The 25,817-nt window shown below is 39.0% G+C and overlaps 1 protein-coding gene across 1 annotated transcript; it reads left to right on the top strand.

Moving 5' to 3' along the window:
* Positions 1-442: 442 nt before the first annotated feature.
* On the top strand, positions 443-25,817 carry GTF2B (general transcription factor IIB). Its single transcript, XM_010331122.3, has 7 exons — positions 443-553; positions 5,163-5,269; positions 15,365-15,498; positions 19,424-19,570; positions 19,699-19,828; positions 21,327-21,608; positions 25,407-25,817. The coding sequence occupies exons 1-7, from the start codon at positions 537-539 to the stop codon at positions 25,538-25,540; spliced, it is 951 nt and encodes a 316-aa protein (XP_010329424.1). The 5' UTR covers positions 443-536; the 3' UTR covers positions 25,541-25,817.

The raw sequence follows: 25,817 nt of genomic DNA, 5'->3' as shown, positions 1-25,817 counted from the left end.
ATACTAAGAACTGACTCAAGAGCTCCAATCGCCAGCTAAAACGGCGCCCGGGAAAAAAACAAACAAACAAACAAACAAAAAACTGGCTCAAATAGGAGCGCTGGACGCGGGGTGGGTGGCTGAGGGGGTGGGTGGTAGCGGTGAGAAGGTGGGAGAGAAAGAGGTGGTTAGACTTTCAGGGATGCAGGCTTTGGCATCACTATGAAGCCAGGGTTTTCTTCCTATTTTAACTCTGTCAGAGTGAGAGTAGCTCTGTTGTAGCCCCTTTGCAGGGTTCCCATGAGACTTTTCTTACCTTGACTCTCTCAGCCACATAGCAAACTACGGAAACGGAATAAGAACGTAAGGCACCGTGAAGCACGTGATGCATAGGACTCTCACTGTTCTTGGCCCTTCTCCCGACCCGTAGCCCCGCCCTGTTACGACTGCGTGGGTTGTCTATAAAGATTCGTCGCTGCGCGTCTTTCCGCCACACTGGCTTCCTGTTTTCGGCGGTTCTGTTTTGGCTTGTTCCGGGCACCGCAGTGGCCGTGAAGATGGCGTCTACCAGCCGGTTAGTGTGTCTGTCCAAGCCCGGCGAACTAAGGGGCGGCGCCTTGGGCTTTTAGGTGGTTTCGTGGCAGCCTCATCGGGCTGAGAGCCCAAGGATATGGGAGAGAAGCGGCGGGACTGGCCGACCGGCCGGGACAAAGGCACTTCCAGACAGCAGGACTGTCGGGGTGTCGCAGGGGTTACCCAGCTATCGACGTTATTGCCCCGGCGTCCTGTGTCTTTTCCTGTAGGCACCACCCTTTTTGGGTTCTGATGGGCTTCGTGTCTTTTCCGAATATTTCGATCTCCTTTTCTCGTTTTCCCCCTCTACGCTTGTTTTTCCTCTACGACACAAACAATCCAAGGGTCCACAATTTCTCCTTTTCAAAGGGACGGTAAACAGTTCTAGTTCCCTATCGATCTGACAGCTAGGAGGTTGGGAACGTCAGCATTGGTAAGCCGGGTGGAACCAGGTTACCGTCGCAGCAGGCCTCGGAAGTGGAAGCTAGAGCCATCGAAAGAGTTGCTTAGTTCCTTGCTAAAGGGTTTGTTTACAAATATCGTTGCCTGTGTACTTCTGAAGAAAATCTTGTCCAAGAAAATTAGTCCTATGTGCAGGGAGGTCGCTCTGTAGTATGTATTTAAGAATGCAATGTACTCTTATCTACAGGAAATGCATGTAGTATCCTCAGAAACAGCCTTTAATCTTGTGACCTGAAAAATGCTTGCAGACCCTAATTATATCTCTTATTACCACTATGAGGTAGATATTAATATTTTTGCCTAAGTGTAAACTGAGTCATGCCAGTGTTGGCTTTTCCAAGGGTAGTGTTAGAGGGTAGAGTCTAAGATATCTGTTTCCTGTTATCCACACTTGGCCTCTGATTAATGCTGTATTGAAAGTATCAAATTAATTTTACAGCTTCCGGAACTCTGGCATTATTTTTCTGACCCTGCCGTCGTCTGTGGAATTGGTTAATTTCACAGTGAAAGCCATTTTTACAGAATAATTAAACCTTTTCTGGTAACTGCCAAGACTTTTTTTTGTGGTTAGAAAAAGAGTTTGGGGTGGGAGGCAGCTTAAGCTAATGTACTGTTCGGATAGAACCCTTAAAGCCAGTGGCACACTTGTTTGCTGATTTTGATTCTTTGATTGGATACTCATTCTATCTGGGTGGTGTTCTGTCAGGTAAGGCATCCTTGTAGGTAAATGGAAAACTAGCTTTCCCAAGTCACTCAAACACGAGTTAAATTCTATCATGGCTTTTTTTTTTTTTTTTTTTTTAAGTCTGAAATTTTTACTAGGTATCTGCAATGTATGTGTTATTGCATTTCCAGTTTTTCTACCAGTGACAACAAAGAAAGTTAAGTGTATTTTTCTTTTTTATTTTTTGGAGGAGTCTTTTGCTCTGTCGCCTGGACTGAAGTGCAAGTGGCACAATCATGGCTCACTGGAGCCGTGACCGCCCCAGTTCAAGTGATCTTCCCACCTCAACCTCCTGAGTAGCTGGGACTAGAGGCGCACACCACTGTGCCTGGCTCATTTTTTTATTTTAAAATTTTATTAATTTTTATTTTTGTAGAGACAAGGCCTCATTACGTTGCCCAGGCTGGTCTCAAACTCCTGGGCTCAAGCAGGAGCCCAACTTGGCCTACCAAAGTGCTGCAGTAACAGGCATGAGACACTGTGCCTAGCCTAAATGTAGTATTTCTGCCTTTCGCATGTTTTCTCTCGGGAAGATCTACTGACTAGGCTATGAAACTGGCTGGTGTCCTCACCAAAGGGTACAAATGTGCATTCAAATATAAGCTCCACCACTTATTATGACTTCGGCAAATCATTCTCTGAGCATAATCTTTAAAATGGAAAATAGTGCCTTTCTTGCAGGATTGTCATGGAGATTGACAATAATGTTTAACACCAGTCATATAGTGCATCCCCAATAAATGATAGCTACAAATGGGGTTGGGGATTAACTGGTACTTTAGTAGTCTCATTTTATTTTTATTTATTTATTTATTTATTTATTTATTTATTTTGAGACGGAGTTTTGCTCTTGTTACCCAGGCTGGAGTGCAATGGCGCGATCTCGGCTTACCGCAACCTCCGCCTCCTGGGTTCAGGCAATTCTCCTGTCTCAGCCTCCTGAGTAGCTGGGATTACAGGCATGCACCACCATGCCCAGCTAACTTTTTGTATATTTAGTAGAGACGGGGTTTCACCTTGTTGACCAGGATGGTCTTGATCTCTTGACCTCGTGATCCACCCGCCTCGGCCTCCCAAAGTGCTGGGATTACAGGCTTGAGCCACCGCGCCCGGCCAGTAGTCTCATTTTAATGTCAGTGGTGGTTTTTTTTCTATTCCTTCCCTATTGTTTTTCTCTGTTACTGTGTCCACCACCTGATTTGTATGGTTCCTCTTTTGTATTGTGGGTAATTGGATTAAAAGTTTACTAATTTAGCATACTTTTATTTTGATAGGTAACACATACAAATGGTCCAAAAGCAAAAGCACAAAAGACTAAAACCGTGAAAAGCAGTCTCATTTCTTGGCTCCCAGCCATCTAAGTTTCCCCTGATCATAGTTACTAGTTTCTTGGTGTTTTCCTAGTACTTATGCTCTTAAAAACATACACAAATAGTTCTAACTGCTCTTCTCCCCAAAAGTGTCCTAATTTAAACTCTCTTCACTACCTTGCTTTTACCTTTTTTCTTTTTTATGACATTAGCGCACAGATTTTGAAAGTGGACAGCTCAGTTACAAAGTGAGCACATATATATAGCTAGTACTCAGGTAAGTGAAATCAGATACTGCTAACACTAGCTAAGACACTAGCAAAGTCTCACTCCTCAGTCATTCGTCCTCCTTAAAGAAAACCACATCCTGATTTCTGACACCATAAATTTGTTTTGGCTGCTTTAAAGTTGGCATAAATGGCATTTTATTCTGCTTTCTAGTTTGTCAGCCTTTTGAAGTTCATCCATGTTATTGTGTATAGCTAATTCATACTTTTTCAGTTTTGTGTAAGTTTTCTACTTTATTCTTGTCTTGAGATGTTCCTATATCATTAACACAAACTACAGAGGTTTTAATCTACTTTTTAATAGTGCAGAGATATTATATCAGTTCTTAGGTCCATGGCTTCCTCTTTTACTAATTTGTAATTACTGTTGACTCTGCTAACATTTTCCTTATTTCAACATAGTTTTTCATAATTTATATCAACTTTAATTTTATTTGCCATAATTTATTAAAATACCTTCCTAACAGGAATTTATGGACTAAGCACAAACACAAAGTAATACTCATCTCATTTTCCCATGAGAAGATTCAAGACGTATTCTGGTTAAGCTGACTAGATAAGTTTGGGGGAAGAATATGGATCATTTTCAGTTTTCCCATAGATATCACTTTCTAAGTTGAGAGTTAACATTCTGAATTGTTTTTGCTAGCATGAGAAACCTTACCCGAAACCACAAATACTATTTACATACTGTAAGAACAGTTGATTTTGCCTTTTAATCTGATGTCCATAACTTAACCATTTATTGTATTATTTCAAATGATTTTTTTTTTCTTTTCTTTTTTTTTTTTTTTTTTTGAGGCAGAGTTTCGCTCTTGTTGCCCTGGCTGGAGTGCAATGGTGCGACCTTGGCTCGCCACAATCTCTGCCTCCTGGGTTTAAGCAGTTCTCCTGCCTCAGCCTCCTGAGTAGCTGGGACTACAGGCGCGCACCACCATGCCCAGCTAATTTTTGTATTTTTAGTAGAGACAGGGTTTCACCATGTTGACCAGGATGATCTGATCTCTTGACCTCGTGATCTGCCCACCTCAGCCTCCCAAAGTGCTGGGATTACAGGCGTGAGCCACCATGACCTTCAAATGATTTTTAAAGGACCCTATTTGCAGTGATACCAAGCATTTATAATTGTGAGGTCATACCCTCTGAAATAATGATTAAATGTTGCTTTTACAGCTGATTCTGTCAGATCATTTAATATGAATGTGTCTTCTGCAAACTGCTTTGTTCAAAATAAGATAAATTGAGCTAATTATTAATATCACAGATAACAAGTACCTTTTGAAACAGTTTATTGAATGATAAAATACTCAATTCTGGACTAAAGGAAATCATCAAGTCTTAAGTTCACCAGAGCAACATCTACCATCCTTCATTTATATACTTACTGGGTTCAGTGTACTATTTAAATCTGTTACTAAGGTAGTTAACAAGTAGAAAAATACAGAGAGAAATTGTTCTCTGACTAGAGAAATAAGTGGCAAAGAGCACGAACTGGATGGTAATATAAATTCTGCAGGTTATTATTGTAGCTAGTAATTACTACACTAATCAACATTTAAAAATCTTAGTGGCCTTTTTATTAAGAGACGAAACAGTTATTTTCTATTTATGTTTTGAAAGCCTCCCCCTGTAAAATAAAATGGAATCTACTTGCCAATTACTAGCTAGAATTTAAAGTAACCTAACTGGGATGTTTACTTTGAAAATATAGCTTACATGTGTTACAATCATATGTTTGGAAAAGTACTCAAAATTTTTGTCTCCCCCATACTCTGTCCCAGGAGATTAATTTTGGAAAGATGTGAAAATACAACTTTTTTCTTTCAGTTTGGATGCTCTTCCAAGAGTCACATGTCCAAACCATCCAGATGCAATTTTAGTGGAGGACTACAGAGCTGGTGATATGATCTGTCCTGAATGCGGCTTGGTTGTAGGTGAGTAGTTGTTTTGGTTTTAATTTAAATTACTGTTTAGGAGGCTGGGCGTGGTGGCTCACGCCTGTAATCCCAGCATTTTGGGAGGCCGAGCTGGGCAAATCACCTGAGGTCAGGAGTTCGAGACCAGCCTGACCAACATGGTGAAACCCCATCTCTACTAAAAATACAAAAATTAGCCGGGCATGGTGGTGGATGCCTGTAATCCCAATGACTCGGGAGGCTGAGGCAGGAGAATCACTTGAACCCGGGAGGTGGAGGTTGCAGTTAGCCAAGATCATGCCACTGCACTCCAGCGTGGGTGACAGAGCAAGACGCCACCTCAAAAAAAAAAAAAAAAAAACCAAAAACTGTTTAGGGTACTTTGATTTTGCATAGTTTCCAAACTCATCTGATGAACGCATTTTGACTTTCTTCTCTGACAAATAATTTGTTTATTAAAAAAAATTAGGAAACATAAACAAGTAAAATTATTTGGAGATGTATTTTATTGTATATCCAAATGTATAATGTGGGATGGGAGCTAATCCTGAAGAAATGAAAAGGCCCCAGTAATTTCCTAAGTCCTATCTGAAATATTTGGTGGAAGACTGGGGAGATGGGCTGACACTCATGCGTATTAAATAATGAATAAATGTAATCAAACTTTTGTGGCTTTTTTATACTTTGGGAAGTAGATAAACATGATTTTTGAGTCTCACACAGAGGCTTTTAGTCAACAACAAAACAGATTTATTATAACTTTTATATGAAATCATCTTGATGAATGTCTAATATAAAATTGTTTCCAAAAATACCACTTAAAATTTCACCTTTGTTTCCGCTTGCTCACTAATCTAGATATGGAGCAGAACTTTAGAAAAGAGATGATCTGTTCAAAAACTGTTCTTGTGGTGAGTTGCAGCATCTGAGAATAGGGGTAATATTTAGTGGTTTGAATTAAGAATGAAAATTCTAGAAGGATTGTGGGCAGTAGAACAGAATCATAAGTAGTGGCATACTGTCTTACTTGGAGGCTGTCTGTAATGTTCATCCAAGAAGGCTGCTTGCCTCAGACCTACAGTGTGATTTTTAAAGTATAGAGTTGCTAATAGGAGTGCAGAATCACTTGCAACTGTATCCGGCTGAGTAAGGAATATTAATAGCTAATACATTTACTGTGTACCTAGGCATTATTCTAAATGATTTACATATTCACTCAGTTTATCCTTGCAACAAACCTGTGAGTTGAGTACTAACATCATCTTCATTTACAGATCAGGAAACTGACGTTTAAGTAGTCTAGAAGTCTGGCTCCGTTGTCTGCATGGGAGGCAGATTTCTATCTTCTATTGCCTTTCGTAAAAATAAAATTTTAATCTGAGGTCATCAAAGTACAACCCACCATCTGTCTTTAGATGGCCTATGTGCTAATTATGACTTTCACACTTTTAAATGGTTGGAAAAAAAAAAGAATAATATTTTGGGAAACGTGAAAATACAAATTTCAGTATGTATAGAGTTGTTTTTGTTTTGTTTTGTTTTGTATTTTTTGATTCAGAGTTTCACTCTTGTTGCCTAGGCTGGAGTGCAGTGGCACAGTCTTGGCTCACTGCAACCTCTCTGCCTTCCAGGTTCAAGTGATTATCCTGCCTCAGCCTCCCAAGTAGCTGGGATTACAGGTGCCCACCATCACACCTGGCTAACTTTTTGTATCTTTAGTAGAAACAGGGTTTCAGCATGTTGGGCAGGCTGGTCTTGAACTCCTGACCTCAGGTGATCCACGGGCCTTGGCCTCCCAAAATGCTGGGATTACAGGTGTGAGCCACCACGCCTGGCCTGGTATCTATAAAGTTTTATTGGAATATAGCAACACTCACTTGTTTACATAGTGTATATGGCTCTTTTCACATTATAACAGAGTGTAGTAGTTGCAACAGAAACCACCGGTGTTGCTCTCATCATTTTGTTCTGCTGCTCAGCATATGAATTGCAGTGATGCAGTTGTAACTCAGCAGCATGTTAATCAGTTAATCACCACATGTTGCCATACTGCACTATTTATTTGTTTTTGTTACCATTACATATCCATCACATCAAAACAAGAAAAATTAACTTTGAATGTCAGCTTTTAAGGCATGGTGGAGTGTGGATTATTTTGTTATGAATTAAATGGCAAAACATTGTGTTTATTACACAATGATGCTATAGCTATGTTAAAAGAGTACACAGTAAGCATGGACATTACCGTACTGAGCACTCATCACAATATTTCTAACTCAGGAAAACAACGGTCAGAAAAAAATGTAAAACAATATCTTAACAGAATTTTTTCACAAAAATAATGAAAATTAGGCTGCAACTAAAGTTAAGTTTCTAAGTGGCTTATTTCTTGGTCAAGCAAGGAAAGCCATTTACCAAGATTAATTCATATTTGATTGCAACAGTTGAAGAAATGTGTCCAGAGAAAAATAATTTATTTAAGACTCTTAGCATCTCAGCAAGAAGAGTTGCTCGAAGAGTTGAGGACAGTGGAGCAACTTCAGTAGTCAGTTCAAAATGATCTTAGGTATTTTTCTTTGGCTCTTGATGATTAGACTGATGTTATTGGTATTTTTCAGTTGTTTATTCGAGAAGTCAGTGCTGAGTTTGACAGAAGAACTAGCTTCAATGAGTTGTCTACATGGAACAGCTATAGGAGAAAATAGTTTCAAAGCAGTTGCAAAAGTGCAAATTCAGTATAAACTAAAGTAGAATCTGCTAAGATATGTTATAACTGATAAGGATTAAAATGTATGTGGAGCAGAAGACTTAGTAGGACAGATTTGCCTAGATTGTGAAAATGGAAGGTGCTTAAAAATCCTATTTGTTACATTATTCATCAGGAGTACTTTGTTAGAGAAGACTTTAATTTTACATTGTGTTAAGGAACCAGTCATTGTGGACAATTAACTTCATTCAGTCTTGGAGCCGTAACTATCAATATCAGTTCTGTGACTTTTTTTTTTTTGAGACAGAGTCTCATTCTGTTTCTCATGCTGGAGTACAGTGGTGTCATCATGGCTCATTGCAGCTTCAACTCCTGTGCTCAAGCAGGACCCTGGCTGATGATTTTTTTTTTTTTTTTTTTTTTCTTTTTTGGTAGAGATAGGTTCTCACAGTGTTTCACAGGCTCGTCTGGCCTCAGGTGATCCTCTTGCCTTGGACTTCAAAAATGCTGGGATTATAGGTATGAGCTATCATGCTCGGCCAGTTTTGTGACATTTTTTCTTAGAAATAGAAGCTGAGGCCAGGTGCAGTGGCTTACATCTGTAATCTCAGCACTTTGAGGGGCCGAGGCATCACCTAAGGTCAGGAGTTCAAGACCAGACTGACCAACATGACAAAACCCTGTCTCTACAAAAAATACAAAAATTAACTGGGCATGGTGATGAGCACCTGTAATCCCAACTATGTGGGAGGCTGAAGCAGGAGAATTGCTTGAACCTGGGAGGCGGAGTGAGCTGAGATCACACCATTGCATTCCAGCCTGGGTGACAGAGCAAGACTCCATCTCAAAAATAATAAGAGATAGAAGCTGAATATATCTTTTTTTTTTTTTTTTTTTTTTTTGAGACGGAGTTTCGCTCTTGTTACCCAGGCTGGAGTGCAATGGCGCGATCTCGGCTCACCGCAACCTCCGCCTCCTGGGTTCAAGCAATTCTCCTGCCTCAGCCTCCTGAGTAGCTGGGATTACAGACACACGCCACCATGCCCAGCTAATTTTTTGTATTTTTAGTAGAGACGGGGTTTCACCATGTTGACCAGGATGGTCTCGATCTCTCGACCTCGTGATCCACCCGCCTCGGCCTCCCAAAGTGCTGGGATTACAGGCTTGAGCCACCGCGCCCGGCCAAACTTTTTTTTTTTTTTTTTTTTTTTTTTTTTTTTTTTTAGACAGAATTTCGCTCTCGTTACCCAGGCTGGAGTGCAATGGCGCGATCTCGGCTCACCGCAACCTCCACCTCTTGGGTTCAGGCAGTTCTGCTGCCTCAGCCTCCTGAGTAGCTGGGATTACAGGCACGCGCCACCATACCCAGCTAATTTTTGTATTTTTAGTAGAGACGGGGTTTCACCATGTTGACCAGGATGGTCTCGATCTCTTGACCTCGTGATCCACCCGCCTCGGCCTCCCAAAGTGCTGGGATTACAGGCTTGAGCCACCGCGCCCAGCCGAAGCTGAATATATCTAACAAAATATTGTTAGGGTGACTTGCCTTATGAAACACTAATTTGGTGACTTAGCAGGAGCAAAGTTTTGTTGTGATATTTTCTGAATTTAGGGGCCAAGAGTAAGATTTTTCTGAATCAGTACTGCCTTCAGCTACTACAGTTGAATACTGGATGGTTTTGAAAATTAGCTTTTGCTGCAAACTTGCTGATATTTCTTAATGAATTCATCTTAGAGTTACAAGGCAAAATACTGCTTTTCTGTGAAACATAAACTGCAGTAAAGTCAATTTAACAAGTTAATGTTTGAATCATAAGTAATGTCAAATTGCTTTTATATACTTCTAGTGCTGTCAGAAGTTAAGATAGGATATTCATTACCACATAGATTTGAAGCAGATGTATTTTTCATGCTCAAGCTATATTTTCAGCAGTGTTTTCAGACCTGATGCAAATGCAAAGAAAATTTTCATATTTCAAAATTTGTTTTCACCGTACAGTTAAGGGGCTTGCATCTAACCTTCAATTGGTAGTGAATAATCTGCAGTGTAACAATATTATGGTAAAAGGCAATTATCAGGAAAAGAATCTAATACAGTTCTGTAAATGCCTTCCAAGCAATAAATATGCTTAATTAAAATCATATGCTCATGGACTAATATCAGTATTTGGCAGTACTTATTTATGAGAAAAGAAAGTGGAATACATAAAATCTTGTTAACACATTGACATGTGAACATTTGTCATTCATTTTGATGATAGGGAACATTAACTTTGAACTCCAGTTAAGTGAAATGTTATCCCCAAAAAAGAGAATTTTATCCTTCTCATTAGAAGACATGTATTACAGTAAATAACCTAATTATTATATTTTACATTTCAACAATAAACAGTGGATTTTTTTCTTCTTTTATGTAAGTACCTATTTAATATCCTTAATTTTACTTCTTGACTCAACAAAGCCTAAAATATTTGCTATGTCACTCTTTACAGAAAATGTTTGCTAACCCTTTAGTTAAATGAGAGCCTTCTAATTCTTCCACAATGTTAAGATCAAACTGATAACTGATAATGTGTACGAGTGATACAGACATAAGATTGAAGATAATTTCAGCTTCTTAGCTCTCCTACCAGTAATAGCCACTGAACTGATTTCTGTTCTCAGATTATTTTGCCTCTTCTTTAGCCTCATATGAATGAAATCATGCAGTATGAACTTTTTTGTGACTGACATTTTTGGCTTGAAATAATTTCAAAAAAATTTCAAAAAGTTTTGAAATGTATTTATGTTATTGCATGTAGTTTTTTTACTGAAGAATATTCCATTGCACACATTTTTCTGTTGATGGGTTGTTTCTAATGCGTAAATATACACTCACTCCATCCCTCAGTGTCCATGGGGGACTGGTCCCCGGACCTCCCTTAAATACCAAAATTTGCTGATGCTCTCTAGTCTCTGATATAAAATTAAGTCATATTTGCCTATAACCTGTGGACATCCTCCCATATTCTTTAAATAATCTCTGGATTACTTACATAGTGTAAATGCTATGTAAATAGTTGTTACCTTTTGGTTAGGGAATAATAGCAAGAAAAAATGTCTGTACATGTTCAGTTCAGGGGCATTTTTCCTCTAAATGTTTTCAATCTGCAGTTGGTTGAATCCGTGTATGCAGAATACGCAGATACAGAAGGCCAACTCAGTTTAAGAATGGAATTGCCAGATTATAAGATAGGTGCCAAAGTGACTGAACCACTTTAAACTGGTGCATGATTTTTGACAATTACTCTCCATTTCTTCTTGAAAAATAAAGAGATAGAATTTGTATTCTCTTCAGAATATGGTAAAATGTTTTAGTTAATAATCTTTAGACATCACTCTAATATATGGATTGAGAGCTATACATGTGTGAAATACATAAATACACATATTGGGTGCATTTACTTTTTTGGATGGGTAACTTGATTAAAAATGTTAAAGATCACACTTTATAGATGGAGAAAGGAATAGTGCGTATATATGCACTATTATTAAGTTTTCTTTGATACTATAAATCTTCACATAGACTATCTGGTGTTATCTATACAAAAATCAGTGTGTGGTAAAGAAGGGAACTAGTGGAAGTTCATATGTTTCTCTGTTTCTAGAACATTAAAGTGTATGTTAAGTCTTGTGTGTTTGCTAATTGGCTGGCTTCTTTCTTTTCAAAGGTTGATTATACCCAGGCATGGCTATCTTGTACCACCTAGCTCTTGAAAAAATTTTGTCTCGCAGCTTTCTTCTAGAGCAACTTGTAAAAATACTACTCCATTTAGATTTTCCTCAGATGAAAATCCTTTATGTATTCTGTTTTTTTTTCTGAACGGCCTTGCCCTATTTCTTGTTACTCATGCACTTAATCTGCTGGACTAGTTGTAGTTTCATGGTATGCTAATTGAGTTATTTTGGAAACTTTATTCCTTATGAATGCTCTTTTGAGTAAATATAAAAAAAGGAAACAGTTCTTAGCACAAACCACAGATTCTTGAATGAGTCATTTAGATCATTCTTACGTATGTGGAATAGTTACATCACCACCCAGTGCTGCGTTTTCTATTTATACTATACTACCTTAAAAAAAATCCGTCTTGTCTTTTTAAAAATAATATAAAGCAGACAGTAAATGTAACTCATGGTAAGGTATTTCAGAAAATGCTATGAAATGAAGCATCTTCGCTAACTAATGGTTTATCTTTAGATTTCTAGATAGACTTAAAAGATCTGGGCATACCTTCCTGCCTTTTTATTTATGCCATTCTCATAATACATTCATCCATGTTAATAAAAATATTACAAGTTAATGATGACATTTGATGATTTTTTTTAGCTGGGTTTGAAGGCCACAGTGATTTTTGGTGGTGGTTGTCTCTGTGCATATTTGTGTTTTTATTTTGTCAAATAGGAAAGTTAGATTCTTTTTTCTCTCCTTGAAAACGTAAGTGCACGGGAACACCATTGTATCACTTTAATTGTTGGATGCTATTAAAGGGACTAAATTTTGTCTAAAAATACTATGTTGGTGTTTATGATGAATTTAGTGAAAAGAGCTTGTCATGAAACAGACATAATATCTAATTTAAATTTTAGGAAAACATACAAAATAGGTGTATACACATGAATGAAAAACACAGACCATATATGAAACTATAGTGGTGGTCACTGGGTATTGGGAATGCAGGTAATTTTTTTCTAATGTACGTTTTTTTAGTGAGCAAGTATTCTCTTCTAAAAAGGAAGAAAAATTGATCTCTTTAGTGTGATCTCTTTGAGACATGGGCTTGTTGTTGAATAATCTTCACTGCACAATGGTAAGGTTTCAGTGCACAATGACAATTTATACTAATCTTTTAAAATTTATTTTATTGCATTTTAGATTTTGGGGTACATGTGAAGAACATGCAAGATTGTTGCATAGGTACACACGTGGCAGTGTGATTTGCTGCCTTCCTCCCCATCACCTATACTTTTAAGTATCTTTTTAAAATCTGTATAATTAGAATTGCTTTCTAAGTTTAGTGATGTTTATTATGAGGAGGAGGAAACAGAAATCCATGTAATGTCGTCCACCTAACACTTTTCTCCTTATTTCAGGCTACCTGCTCAATGAGATACATTAAAATTGTCTTCTGACTTACCACCCTGCTTCTGCCTTCCTTGGCTGTTCTCACTGCATACAGGAATGGCAGATGGGAACTCTGTTTCTAATCTCTATCCCTTTGTAATGTGAACACATGGTAGTCCAAGTGATAATCTGCTTTTCCCCTGGTGATTCAGGTGCTTAAAGAAAAAACATTTTTCTGTTGGGTGTGGTGGCTCACTTCTGTAATCCCAGCACTTGGGGAGGCCAAGGTGAATGGATTGCTTGAGCCTAGGGGTTCAAGACTAGCCTGGGCAACATAGCAAAACCCCATCTCTACAAAAAGTACAAAAATTAGCCAAGTGGCAGTGGTGCACATCTGTAGCTGCTTGCTTGAGCCTAGGAGGCAGAGGCTGTAGTGAGCTGAAACTGCACCACTGTACTCAAGCCTGGGTGACAGCGCAAGACCCTGTCTCAAGAAAAGTAAATAAAAAAAAATTTGTCAGAGCCTTCAGGAATGAATCATTCTGTTGAGCCTTTGTTTACTTTAGAAAGGGTCTCACTCACCCATGCTAGAGTGCAGTGGTGCAGTCACGGCTCCTTGCAACCTCAACCTCCTGGGCTCAGGTAATCCTCCTACCTCAGCCTCCCTACAGGCACATGACACTACACCCAGCTAATTTGTTTTTGTATTTTTTGTAGAGACAGGGTTTCACCATGTTGCCCAGGCTGGTCTCGAACTCCTGGGCTCAAGTGATCTTCTCAGCCTCCAAAAGTGCTAGGATTACAGGTGTTAACCACCATGCCTGGCCTTTTCTTAAATCTTTCACTAAGATTAGATTATATGATCACTATACTCTAATTGTTGATGAGCATTTAAGTTAATTTCCATGTAGAAAATTAAAAGTTAGCGTGGTCTATGTGGAATTCCTTCCGTTTTCTCTGTTCTTTGCTGTCCTCCTGATCAAATACTTGCAAGAGAGCATTTAGAAACTTTTGAAGTCTTCTATGGAGAGTAATGTTTTAAACTGATGCCTCTCCCTTATCACTGCCACCAAAAATGGAGTAACTCAGAATATTTGCTATGTTTCTAATTTTCGTAGCCGTAAGTAGCAAATATTGAGCACTTAGTACTACCTTTGAAGCACTTTACATGTACTATATATGGGCATTATAATAACTTATTTAAACTTTGTAATCTTTAAAATATGAGGTTAGGAGAATTTTAAAGCTGAGGTAATAAAGACATAGAAATGAAGTAATATTCTAAGGCTAAGCAGCAAATGGCAGAGTTTATACTCTTGACTATTGTATTAATTGACTGTTAATCCTGTAACTTCTAATTGCTGCAGTAACTGGTTTCTGCAGTTTCTTTCTGCTTGCTGTGTATACACAAAGATGAAATGGTCTGGTTCTTATGTCCCGCTTCATCACACTTAACTAAAAAAGCTCATGTTTTACAATTGCAGTGTAGAGCAGACTATGATGTGCATTTCTGTTCTGTGTGATCTTAGACTAGGTAATCTTACTTGTAAAGTGGCAATAAAAGTGGTACCTACCTTTCTAAGGCTGTGAAGATTAAATGAGAACATTTACAGAAGGGCACAATGAATAGCATAAGTAAGTATTCAGTGTTAACTTTTGTCTACTCTGAAGGTATTGCCAGACATTGAGCTTTCCCACCAAAACAGTAATTAATAAGGTTTACTTGTTTGCTTTTTCTGACATGATATATTTAGATGCTGCCTCTTTGCTTAAAGAGAAGAGTTTGCCTACCAGGCTTTTTTTTCACTGATTCTAGGCTTGAAGTTTATTCTTTATATTTTTCATCGAATTGTTACTTTGGAACAGAAGCTTAGGCTTGTTTTCTGTGAAGCATTTCTCATGAAAATGTAGTGACTTTTTAATATTAAATTATGTGCATTAATACCATTCTGAAAAATGTTTTATCCCATGCCTGTTGCAAATTTTGTGCAAAATTTGGTTCTTAATCATTATTACTACCTTTACATCACATATGAACAGCTATACTTTACTACTTTTGACTAATTCTTTTTCTTCCAAGAATTAGAATATCATAGCATAATGTTTCAAGAGGATTGTTACTGGACTGGCACAATAGTTAAAGGAATTCTTTAGGACAAATGTCTGAAATGTGATACTTAAGCTGAGGCCTAGATGTCCATGTTGAGATTTCCTGGGAATAAAATGGCTTAGTTGGGCATTGGACAGTGTAGTTAAGTAAACCTTATCTTGACAAAATGATTCACATGTGTGCATATATTCTTAGGTGACCGGGTTATCGATGTGGGATCTGAATGGAGAACTTTCAGCAATGACAAAGCAACAAAAGATCCATCTCGAGTTGGAGATTCTCAGAATCCTCTTCTGAGTGATGGAGATTTGTCTACCATGATTGGCAAGGTAATAAGTCCATTTGGCAGGCATTACCAATTGCAGAGTGACCTGAGAGTTGCAGAGTGACCTGAGAGTTTGGAGACTTTGCAAAAGTATCAGTCATTGCACCAATGGAGAATCTGGACTTACCTAATAAGATTTGGTAGTAATATCATTGTGAATGATGGCTAACTTGTGTATTTCTTCGATTTTAAAGTGGGGAAGATCATTAAATCAAAATTAGAGAGCCTTTGTATCAGGCTCTTTTTTTCATTAATTGCATTCTGTATACACACAAAACATGAGTATAGTGTGATCTTCATGAGTTAATATTGATATATTCTTTATCAAGAATGTCTTCTCTTTTCCCTCTGTACCACATAAGATATATGGAAGGTCAGTGTAGCCTCTTTTCGAATATTAGGAAGTTTATGACTTATCTAAACTTTTACATTTCTCATCTGTAAAATGAGTGTAAGAGTACTTATAGAGATTTTGAGGGTTTCATGAGAATGTATGTAAAGCATTTCTATAATATGTACTGTGCACTCAGTAACTGGTAGCTGTTATTATTATGTAAGGCAGTAGCATAATTTCCTTGGCAGCCTGACTCTTGCTCTGTTATCCGAGTTGGAAGTAATAGTGACAGTATTACTAAGAACTAATCAAAGATGTATATACTATTTTATAACTTCATATGTATTATTGCATAGTCTCCTTTTTTTTTCTTTTTCAAACAAGTCTTGTTTAAAACTTGTCTGGCCAGGCACAGTGGCTCATTCCTGTAATCCCAGCATGTTGGGAGGCTGAGTCAGGTAGATCACGAGGTTGGGAGTTAAAGACCAGCCTGGCCAAGATGGTGAAACCCTGTCTTTACTAAAAATACAAAAATTAGCTGGATGTGGTCGTGGGTGCCAGTAATCCTGGCTATTCAGGAGGGTGAGGCAGAGAATTGTTTGAACCCCAGAGGTGGAGGTTGCAATGAGCTGCGATTGCACCACTGCACTCCAGCCTGGGTGACAGAGCGAGACTCCGTCTAAGAAAAAGAAAAAGAAAACTTGTCTGGGTAACAGGCTGGAGTAAGTACAATGGCATAATCAAGGCTCACTGCAGGCACAAACAACTGGGCTCCAGTGATCCTCCTGCCCTGGCCTCCCATGTAGCTTAGCACTACACGCACATACCACCACACTTGGTTAGTTTTGATTTTTTAAAATTTTTATGGCTGAGCGTGGTGGCTCATGATTGTAATCTCAGTGCTTTGGGAGGCCAAGGCTGGCAGATCACTTAGGTCAGGAGTTCAAGACCAGCCTGGCCAACATGGTGAAACCCCATCTCTACTAAAAATACAAAAAAAAAAAAAAAATAACCAGGCTTGGTAGTGGGTGCCTGTAATTCCAGCTACTCTGGTGGCTAAGACAGGAGAATTGCTTGAACCCTGGAGGCAGAGGTTGCAGTGAACCGAAATAATACCACTATACTCCAGCCTGGGTGACAAAGCAAGACTCCGTCTCAAAAATTTTTTTGTAAAGACAGAATCTTTCTCTGTCGTCCAGGTTGGTCTTAAACTCCTGGTCTTAAGCAATACTCCCGCCTCAGGCTCCCAAAGCACTGGGATTACAGGCATGAATTACCATGCCGAACCCTGCATATTTTGTTTTTGAGACAGGTTCTAATACTGTCGCCCAGGTGGGAGTGCAGCAGCATATTCTGAACTCACTGCAACCTCTACCTCCCGGGCTTAGGTAATCCTTCCACCTCAGCCTCCCGAGTAGCTGGGATCACAGGTGTGGGCCATGACATCTGGCTAAGTTCTTGTATTTTTTAGAGACAGAGTTTTGCCGTGTTGCCCAGACTGGTCCCAAATTCTTGGGCTCAAGTGATCTGCCCACCGTGGCCTCCCAAGGTAATGGGATTATAGGCATGAGCCATCGTGCCTGGCCAAGATAAAAATATTTTTAAGCTGCTGCATTTTTCATATAATAAATTTCCATGCGTACTTGGAAATATTTCTGGATTTCTGTCTTGTCTTGTCCTGGTCTAGTTAGTCGAATGCCATACCACACTGTTCTAATATTTATTAACTCTGGTTTTCCCTCATTGCTCTCCTTTTTAAGGATTTTCTTCACTAGTCTTTTCCATTTAAAAGTTAAGTTTGTTTTATTTTTTAAAACAAAAAGTTTAGGTTTGTTCAGTTGCATTATATTTATCTTTGGAGTTTATCTTGATTTTCCTTAGCTCTATTAATACGATGTTTTATGTTATGAGGTTCTCTAATAGTATATTTCTGAAATAGTTTCCACTTGGTTGATATATACTACCTTTCAGTGCATTGCTGGATTCTGTTTTCTGTGTGGGGTTTTCTGTTTGTTTGTTTTTTGAGATGTAGTCTTGCTCTGTCACCCAGACTGGAGTGCAGTGGCGTGATCTCAGTTCACTGCAGCATCCACCCCTGGGTTCAAGTGATTCTCCTGCCTCAGTCTCCTGAGTAGCTGGGATTACAGGAGCCTGCCCCCATGCCCAGCTAATTTTTGTATTTTTAGTAGAGATGAGATTTTGCCATGATGATAAGGCTGGTCTCGAACTCCCGACCACAGGTGATCTACTCAACTCAGCCTCCCAAAGTGTTGGGATTACAGGCGTGAGCCACTGTACCTGGCCCATTTGTTTTGTTCTTTTGAGACAGGGTTTCTTTCTGTCACCCCATCTAGAGTGCAGTGGTACAGCTAACTGCAGCCTCAAACTCCCAGGCTTAAGTGACCCTCCTGCCTCAGTCTCCAGAGTAGCTGAGACCACAGGTGTGCACCACCACACTCGGCCTGTTTTTTTAATATTTAATATTTTCACTGGGCTTTTGGTCAGATTAATTTGCAAATTGACATAGGGAAAATTGACTTCTTCGTGAGAAATCTTGTGTCCAAAAACTCGTATCGTAATGCCTTTTCATTTCCTTACTTATCTTATGTAGCCTTCAGGAGATGTTTGAAAGTTTTCTTGATGAACATCTCACGTGTTTCTCAAGTTTATTCCTAGATTTTGGTTGTTGTTGTAATTGAAATACTTGTCTTTTAACTGGTTGATTATACATATGAAGGGTATTGATTTCTATTTATCTTGATCTTGCTGTTTTAATGAATTATTTATAGCATCAGCTGTTTTTTAGTGATTTTCTTGCATATTCCAGATATATAAAGATAGTATCTGCAAATAGTTTATCACCTCCTTTCCAGTTTTGTACTTCTGATTTTTCTCTTGCTTAATAATATTGGCTAGTTTTTCCAATCAGTGTTACAAAATGGTAGGAGTAGGGGGTGCCTTTGTCTTGTGATTTTGGTGATGATGCTGGTAATGTTTCTCCATTAATTATATTACTGGCTTTGGGCAGAGGAGAGGGGTTTTCTAATCTAAATAATTACTCATTTGTAGTGTACTATGAGTTATCAAAGATGAACTTGAATTTTGTTCACTTACATTTTTAGCACCTTTGGAGACAATGATTTTTCTCCTTAGCTCTATTAATGTTTTACGTTGATTTTCTAATAATAGCTTGTGCAACAGTCTCCACTTGATCATGATATACTACCTTTTAATATACTATTGGATTCTGTTTTCTAATATTTAATATTTTTTATCATATTTTTAAATGAAATTGGACTGTTTTTCCATTGTTTTGCCAAGTTTTCATATCATATTTTTATTTATATGCTTTAAGCTTCTCATATGCTGTGTTCTTTAACAGTTGTTTAGAATTACATGTTCCTTAAGTATTTGATAGAAACCCTCTTTCAAACACCTTAACCTGATACATTTTTCGCTTGAGGGGTGGGCGGGATGCACAGTGCAGATTTCTAATCTATATAGAATCAGATCGTGTAAGTTTTATTTTCATAGAAATTGTCCATTATTCATGCTCTGCAAAATTTTTTTTCATAGTTATAAAACTGTTTTATAGGGTACAGGAGCTGCAAGTTTTGATGAATTTGGGAATTCTAAGTACCAGAATCGGAGAACAATGAGCAGTTCTGATCGGGCAATGATGAATGCATTCAAGGAAATCACTACCATGGCAGACAGAATCAATCTACCTCGAAATATAGTTGTAAGTTCTTGTCTACCTCCTTTAAGCCATTCTGGCATTTACTTAGCATAATTTAACAAACACGTGAAATTTTGATATTGCAACTAATTAAATAGCATAGAGTTAAACTTAGTTTCTCTGCTTTGAAGGATCGAACGAATAATTTATTCAAGCAAGTGTATGAACAGAAGAGCCTGAAGGGAAGAGCTAACGATGCTATAGCTTCCGCTTGTCTCTATATTGCCTGTAGACAGGAAGGGGTTCCTAGGACATTTAAAGGTAAGTTTTTAGCTTTTTTTCTTTTTTTTGAGATGGAATCTTGCTCTGTCACCCAGGCTGGAGTGCAGTAGCACAATCTTGGCTCACTGCAACCTCCGCCTTCCAGGTTCAGGCAATTGTCCTGCCTCAGCCTCCTGAGTAGGTGGGATTACAGGCACGTGCCATCACGCCCAGCTAATTTTTGTAGAGACAGGGTTTTGCCATGTTGGCCATACTGGTCTCAAACTCCTGACACTGGGTGACCTGCCCGCCTTGGCCTCCCAGAGTGCTGGTATTAACAGGCGTGGTGGTGTATACCTTTACTCTCAGCTACTTAGGAGGCTGAGGCAGAAGACTTGCTTGAACCTGGGAGGCGGAGGTTACAGTGAGCTGAGATCATGCCACTGCACTGCAGCCTGGGTGACAGAGCAACAGTTCGTCTCAGGAAAAAAAAAAAACAAATGTCAGTGAAGTTTTTTCTCTTGAGATATACTGTTTGCACTTTTACACTTCAGTTGGAGGCTTAGAAAGAACTGGTATTTTTCATCTAGTTTGCAGTTACACGTGAACGAACACGTGACCAGTTGTTCACGGTGTTGCACACTGACTTTCACTACCAAAGCTCAGTTTAGCTGAAGACTGTACTTACCTTTCATTCATCCAGTCAGTATTTATGTTTTCTTATGTAAAAGTGAAGAGGTGATGGCCTTGATTATCTTTTTTGTTGTTATAAGTACAATAGGGCTTTTGTTAAATTTCTTCAGAAAGTGTATGGTGGTTGCATCTGGGAATAACATGGTCAGATATTTTTTCTCATCGTGCCATAGCTCATAATCTCAGGGATTTCATGTACACATGGCATTGTGTTGCCTAAGAGACACTCTTTAGCTTCTTTCATCTTGATAACACACTGCTTACAACAGATTAATATGTAAATATCAAAGACTTTTTCCTTAAAGAAATTTACTTGCATGAATTAATCTTTAGAGAAGTTAATGTTTTGAAAGATTAAGACCTAAATTTAAAGAGTGAAGAACATTAGGCTGGGTGCAGTGGCTCACACCTGTAATCCCTGTACTTTGGGAGATCCTCAGGTGGATCACCTGAGGTCAGGAGTTCAAGGCAAGTCTAGCCAAAATGGTGAAACCTCATCTCTACTAAAAATATAAAAATCAGCCAGGTGTGGTGGTGCACGCCTGTAGTGCCAGCTACTCAGGAGGCTGAGGCAGAAGAATCACTTGAGCCCAGGAGGTGGAGGTTGTAGTGAGCCGAGATCATGCCATTGCCTTCCAGCCTCGGTGACAGACTGTCTCAAAAACAAAGTGTGATGAACATTAAAGTCAACTGAGAAATTTGCAATTGCCTCTGTGGGAAGTATCACTGAGAGAATTAGGGTTTCATCTTTAAGGCATGATTGAATGTTTTACAATTAGAATGTACATTATAATAAGAAATGGTAGATTTTAAAATGAACTACATGGCTTAAATAATTGACATATTTAAACTCTTTTTCTTTCAGAAATATGTGCTGTATCACGAATTTCTAAGAAGGAAATTGGTCGGTGTTTTAAACTTATTTTGAAAGCGCTAGAAACCAGTGTGGATTTGATTACAACTGGGGACTTTATGTCCAGGTTCTGTTCCAACCTTTGCCTTCCTAAACAAGTGCAGATGGCAGCTACACATATAGCCCGTAAAGCTGTGGAACTGGACTTGGTTCCCGGGAGGAGCCCCATCTCTGTGGCAGCAGCAGCTATTTACATGGCCTCACAGGCATCAGCTGAAAAGAGGACCCAAAAAGGTAGGGTTTGCCATCAGAAGTGTGGCAGTAAACTGTGAATTTTGCAGCATGTGATTGTTTTTCCATTTTAAGTGTGAAGCAGGTAAATATCAATAACGCATGTATGGCCGGGCGTGGTAGCTCATACCCATAATCCCAGCACTTTGTGAGGCCACAGTGGGTGGATCACTTGAGGTCAGTAGTTCGAGACCAGCCTGACCAACATGGTGAAACCCCATCTCTACTAAACTTACAAAATGAGCCTATAGGCTCAGCTACTCGGGAGGCTGAGGCAGGAGAATTGCTTGAACTTGGGAGGCAGAGGTTTCAGTGAGCCGAGATGGTGCTGTTGCACTCCAGCCTGGGTGACAGCAAGACTCTGTATCAAAAAACCGAACAAACAAAGCAAATAAAAACAAACCACATTTAAGACATCATTCCTCAGCCTCAAAACGTGAAGAAAATATGTTTTGCTTTTAAGTAGCTCATAAATAAAATGTTCAGAGAGAGAAACCTGTTAAAAAAAAACAAAAAACTTTAGTTTGTGTATCTTTTATTTTTAAAAGTTCTTTTTTGTCTCCTAAATGTATTACTCCAGATCATTTTGAATACTCATTTCCTCCCCAAACTTACCTTTTTAAATCTTAGGGGTCAGGGAGGCATGCTTTGTTTCTCACTGCTTGGCATGGGATCCTACAGACAGACACACTGGAAAATATATGTTGGCCATCAACCTTTAACATTCTGTGAAGCCTGGGGTTTTGTTTTTTTTTTCCCATCTTGTACAGTATTTTACAGTTTCCTAATAAAAATTCTTAAATAAGTAGATGTAAGTAGTTCAGCCTTCTAAAACCATGTTTGAATTTAGTGTTGTAGGAAAACTTTCACCAGAAGTATTAAGTGGATTTCTTTTCGTTTTCCTTTTTTTTTTTCTTTTTAAACAATCTTGCTCTGTTGCCCAGGCTGGAGTACAGTAGTAGAATCTCAGCTGACTGCAACCTTCACCTCTTGGGTTTAAGTACTATTCTCGTGCCTCAATTTTCCGGTTCTCGTGCCTCAACTTCCTGAGTAACTGGGACTGCAGGCACGTGTCACCATGCTCAGCTAATTTTTGGATTTTTAATAGAGATGGGGTTTCACCATGTTGGCCAGGCTGGTTTCAAACTCCTGGCCTCGTGATTTGCCTGCCCGCCTCCGCCTCCCAATGTGCTGGGATTTTAGACACAAGCCACCACGCCTGGCCCAATGACTCCCTTTTTTTTTTTTTTTTTTTTTTTTTTTTTTTTTTTTAGACAGAGTTTTACTCTTGTTACCCAGGCTGGAGTGCAATGGTGCGATCTTGGCTCACCGCAACCTCTGCCTCCTGGGTTCAGGCAATTCTCCTGCCTCAGCCTCCTGAGTAGCTGGGATTACAGGCACACACCACCATGCCCAGCTAATTTTTTGTAGTTTTAGTAGAGACAGGGTTTTACCACATTGACCAGGATGGTCTCGATCTGTTGACCTCGTGATCCACCCGCCTCGGCCTCCCAAAGTGCTGGGATTACAGGCGTGAGCCACCGTGCCCGGCCATGACTCCCTTTTAAATTTAGAAGTGACTACTCCTTTCTAAATCTTTGAGGATTATAGAAATTATTCATGAGCAAATGCATATAAAGAAATTCACAAGCTAGGTGCAGTGACCAGCCTGGCCAACATGGCAAAATCTCGTCTTCCTAAAAATACAAAAATCAACTAAGCATAGTGGTGCACACCTGTAGGAGGCTGAGACACAAGAATCTCTTGAACCTGGGAGGCAGAGGTTGCAGTGAGTCTAGATCCCACCACTGTACTTCAGCCTGGGAGACAGAGAGACTCTTGTCTCAAACAAAAAAGTGAGTTAGTGAATTGCTGGCCTCCATAACTTTGTAATACCCTCTTCACAGCAGCCTTCAGCTTAGGCTGTATGTTGAGAAAAGTCATATATGATACAGAGGAATAATTAGAGGAAGGAAGCCAGTCATTAGTTATTTAAATGAGCCATTATCCATTCCCTTTGGCCTTCACTCATGTTTAAAGGAAATTTTGAATCTTTAGTAAAATTGAGAAGTTGGAGCTAGGCAGCTTGTTCTTGAGGCACATTCCTAGTTGTAAAGTTTATTCTAATGAGTAACACAAAAACATTAATCTTGGTGCTTTCTGCTTTTTAGCTTTATATGAAATGTCTGCAAATTTAAGGTCCTTTTCTTCCCTGCACAGCAGGCAATTGACAGTTAAATTGTTGGCATTGGTATTTAGATCTAGAATAATGCGATCTAGAATTTAGATCTAGAATAGTGAGATAAATTTAAAATTAGCTAATTGCACAGTGATGGAAAGCATTCACAGTGTAAATCACTAGAATCTCACTGATTTGAGTCAACTGAAAAGGTGGTAAAATGAGTTTGTATTAAAATATGTTTAGGTTGGGCATGGTGGCTCACGCCTGTAATCCCAGCACTTTGGGAGGCCAAGGCGGGTGGATCACCTAAGGTCAGGGGTTTGAAACCAGCCTGGGCAACATGGTGAAACCTCATCTCTACTAAATATATAAAACTTTGCTGGGTGTAGTGGCAGGTGCCTATAATCCCAGCTACTCAGGAGGCTGAGGCAGGAGAATTTCTTGAACTTGGGAGGCAGAGGCTGTAGTGAGCCAAGATCTTGCCATCACACTCCAGCCTGGGTGACAGAGTGAGACTCCATCTCTAAATAAATAAATGATGTTTAAAAATCCATTTTAATAAAACATTCATAATACCTAACCAAACATTGTAGTGGTAGTCCTTTGTTATTTCTTTTAATGACTTTGAAAGGAAAAAAGGGATAGTGACTTTAAAGGGTAAAAGTGGATCTGTTAAGATTCTGTAACAGACTAGAAATGTTCACATGAGCTCAAAATACTTGCTTAAGTATGTGCCTGTATCAGTGAAAAAATCTAAAAATCTACATATGCTTTAATAAATAGCTGTTGATCTCTGATGTATTACATAGAAAAAAGATTGTAGAACAGTGTTTATAGTGTCACATTTTTTTTTTTTTTTGAGACGGAGTGTTTCACTCTTGTTACCCAGGCTGGAGTGCAATGGCGCGATCTCGGCTCACCGCAACCTCCGCCTCCTGGGTTCAGGCAGTTCTCCTGCCTCAGCCTCCTGAGTAGCTGGGATTACAGGCACGCGCCACCATGCCCAGCTAATTTTTTGTATTTTTAGTAGAGACGGGGTTTCACCACGTTGACCAGGATGGTCTCGATCTGTTGACCTCGTGATCCACCCGCCTCGGCCTCCCAAAGTGCTGGGATTACAGGCTTGAGCCACCGCGCCCGGCCCACATTTTGTTTTTAATAAGGACCTCTTAACAGAAGTTAGCTGGGGGAGATTTTACGTGGGAGCTTTCAAACACAGAAATATAAAGTGAATTTCTTTACAAGCATGTATTTGTGGAGTACTTTTGTAATCCTCAAAGATTTATAAAGAAAAAGGAGTTCTAAACATGATATATCCAATATAACACTCCTAGTGCTAAGATCTGAAGACTATTCATGTTTTATATTAGTTAAACCCTTTAAAACATTGACAGCCCTGTAAAGTAGTAACTACTAGTACCATTTTTATTGTTACTAACTTTAGCTCCCACTTTGTACCTTTAGTTTGTATTTCCATTATTAGTTTTTAGAAATTAGCACTTCTGGTTTTGTCTTTAAGTTTGGCACTTTATACTGTTATACCTCACAAATTACAATGCAGGTAGTAAAAAGGAGGTAGGATGGAAGTGACAGTTAATGTTTTGATTTTTGTCTTTTAGAAATTGGAGATATTGCTGGTGTTGCTGATGTTACAATCAGACAGTCCTACAGACTCATCTACCCTCGAGCCCCAGATCTGTTTCCTACAGACTTCAAATTTGACACCCCAGTGGACAAACTACCACAGCTATAAACTGAGGCAGCTAAGTCAAATTCATGAATACAGAACTTTGCCAGTTGTACATAGCCTATACAAAATGCTTCGTCGAGCCTTTCGTGAGGAAGAACAAGACATGGTACGCATTCCAGGGCTGACTACTATTGCTTGGCATTCTGTATGTATATAGTAGTGAAACATATTTAATGATTTAAATTTCTTATCAGATTTCTTTTGTAGCAATCTAGGAAACTGTATTTTGGAAGATATTTGAAATTATGTAATTCTTGAATAAAACATTTTTCAGACTAAA

Source organism: Saimiri boliviensis, chromosome 11 (genome assembly GCF_048565385.1).
Source record: "Saimiri boliviensis isolate mSaiBol1 chromosome 11, mSaiBol1.pri, whole genome shotgun sequence".
In the NCBI taxonomy this organism is placed as follows: domain Eukaryota; kingdom Metazoa; phylum Chordata; class Mammalia; order Primates; family Cebidae; genus Saimiri; species Saimiri boliviensis.
The sequence above is the reverse complement of the archived record's forward strand: the minus strand, read 5'-3'. Positions and strand labels throughout refer to the sequence as shown.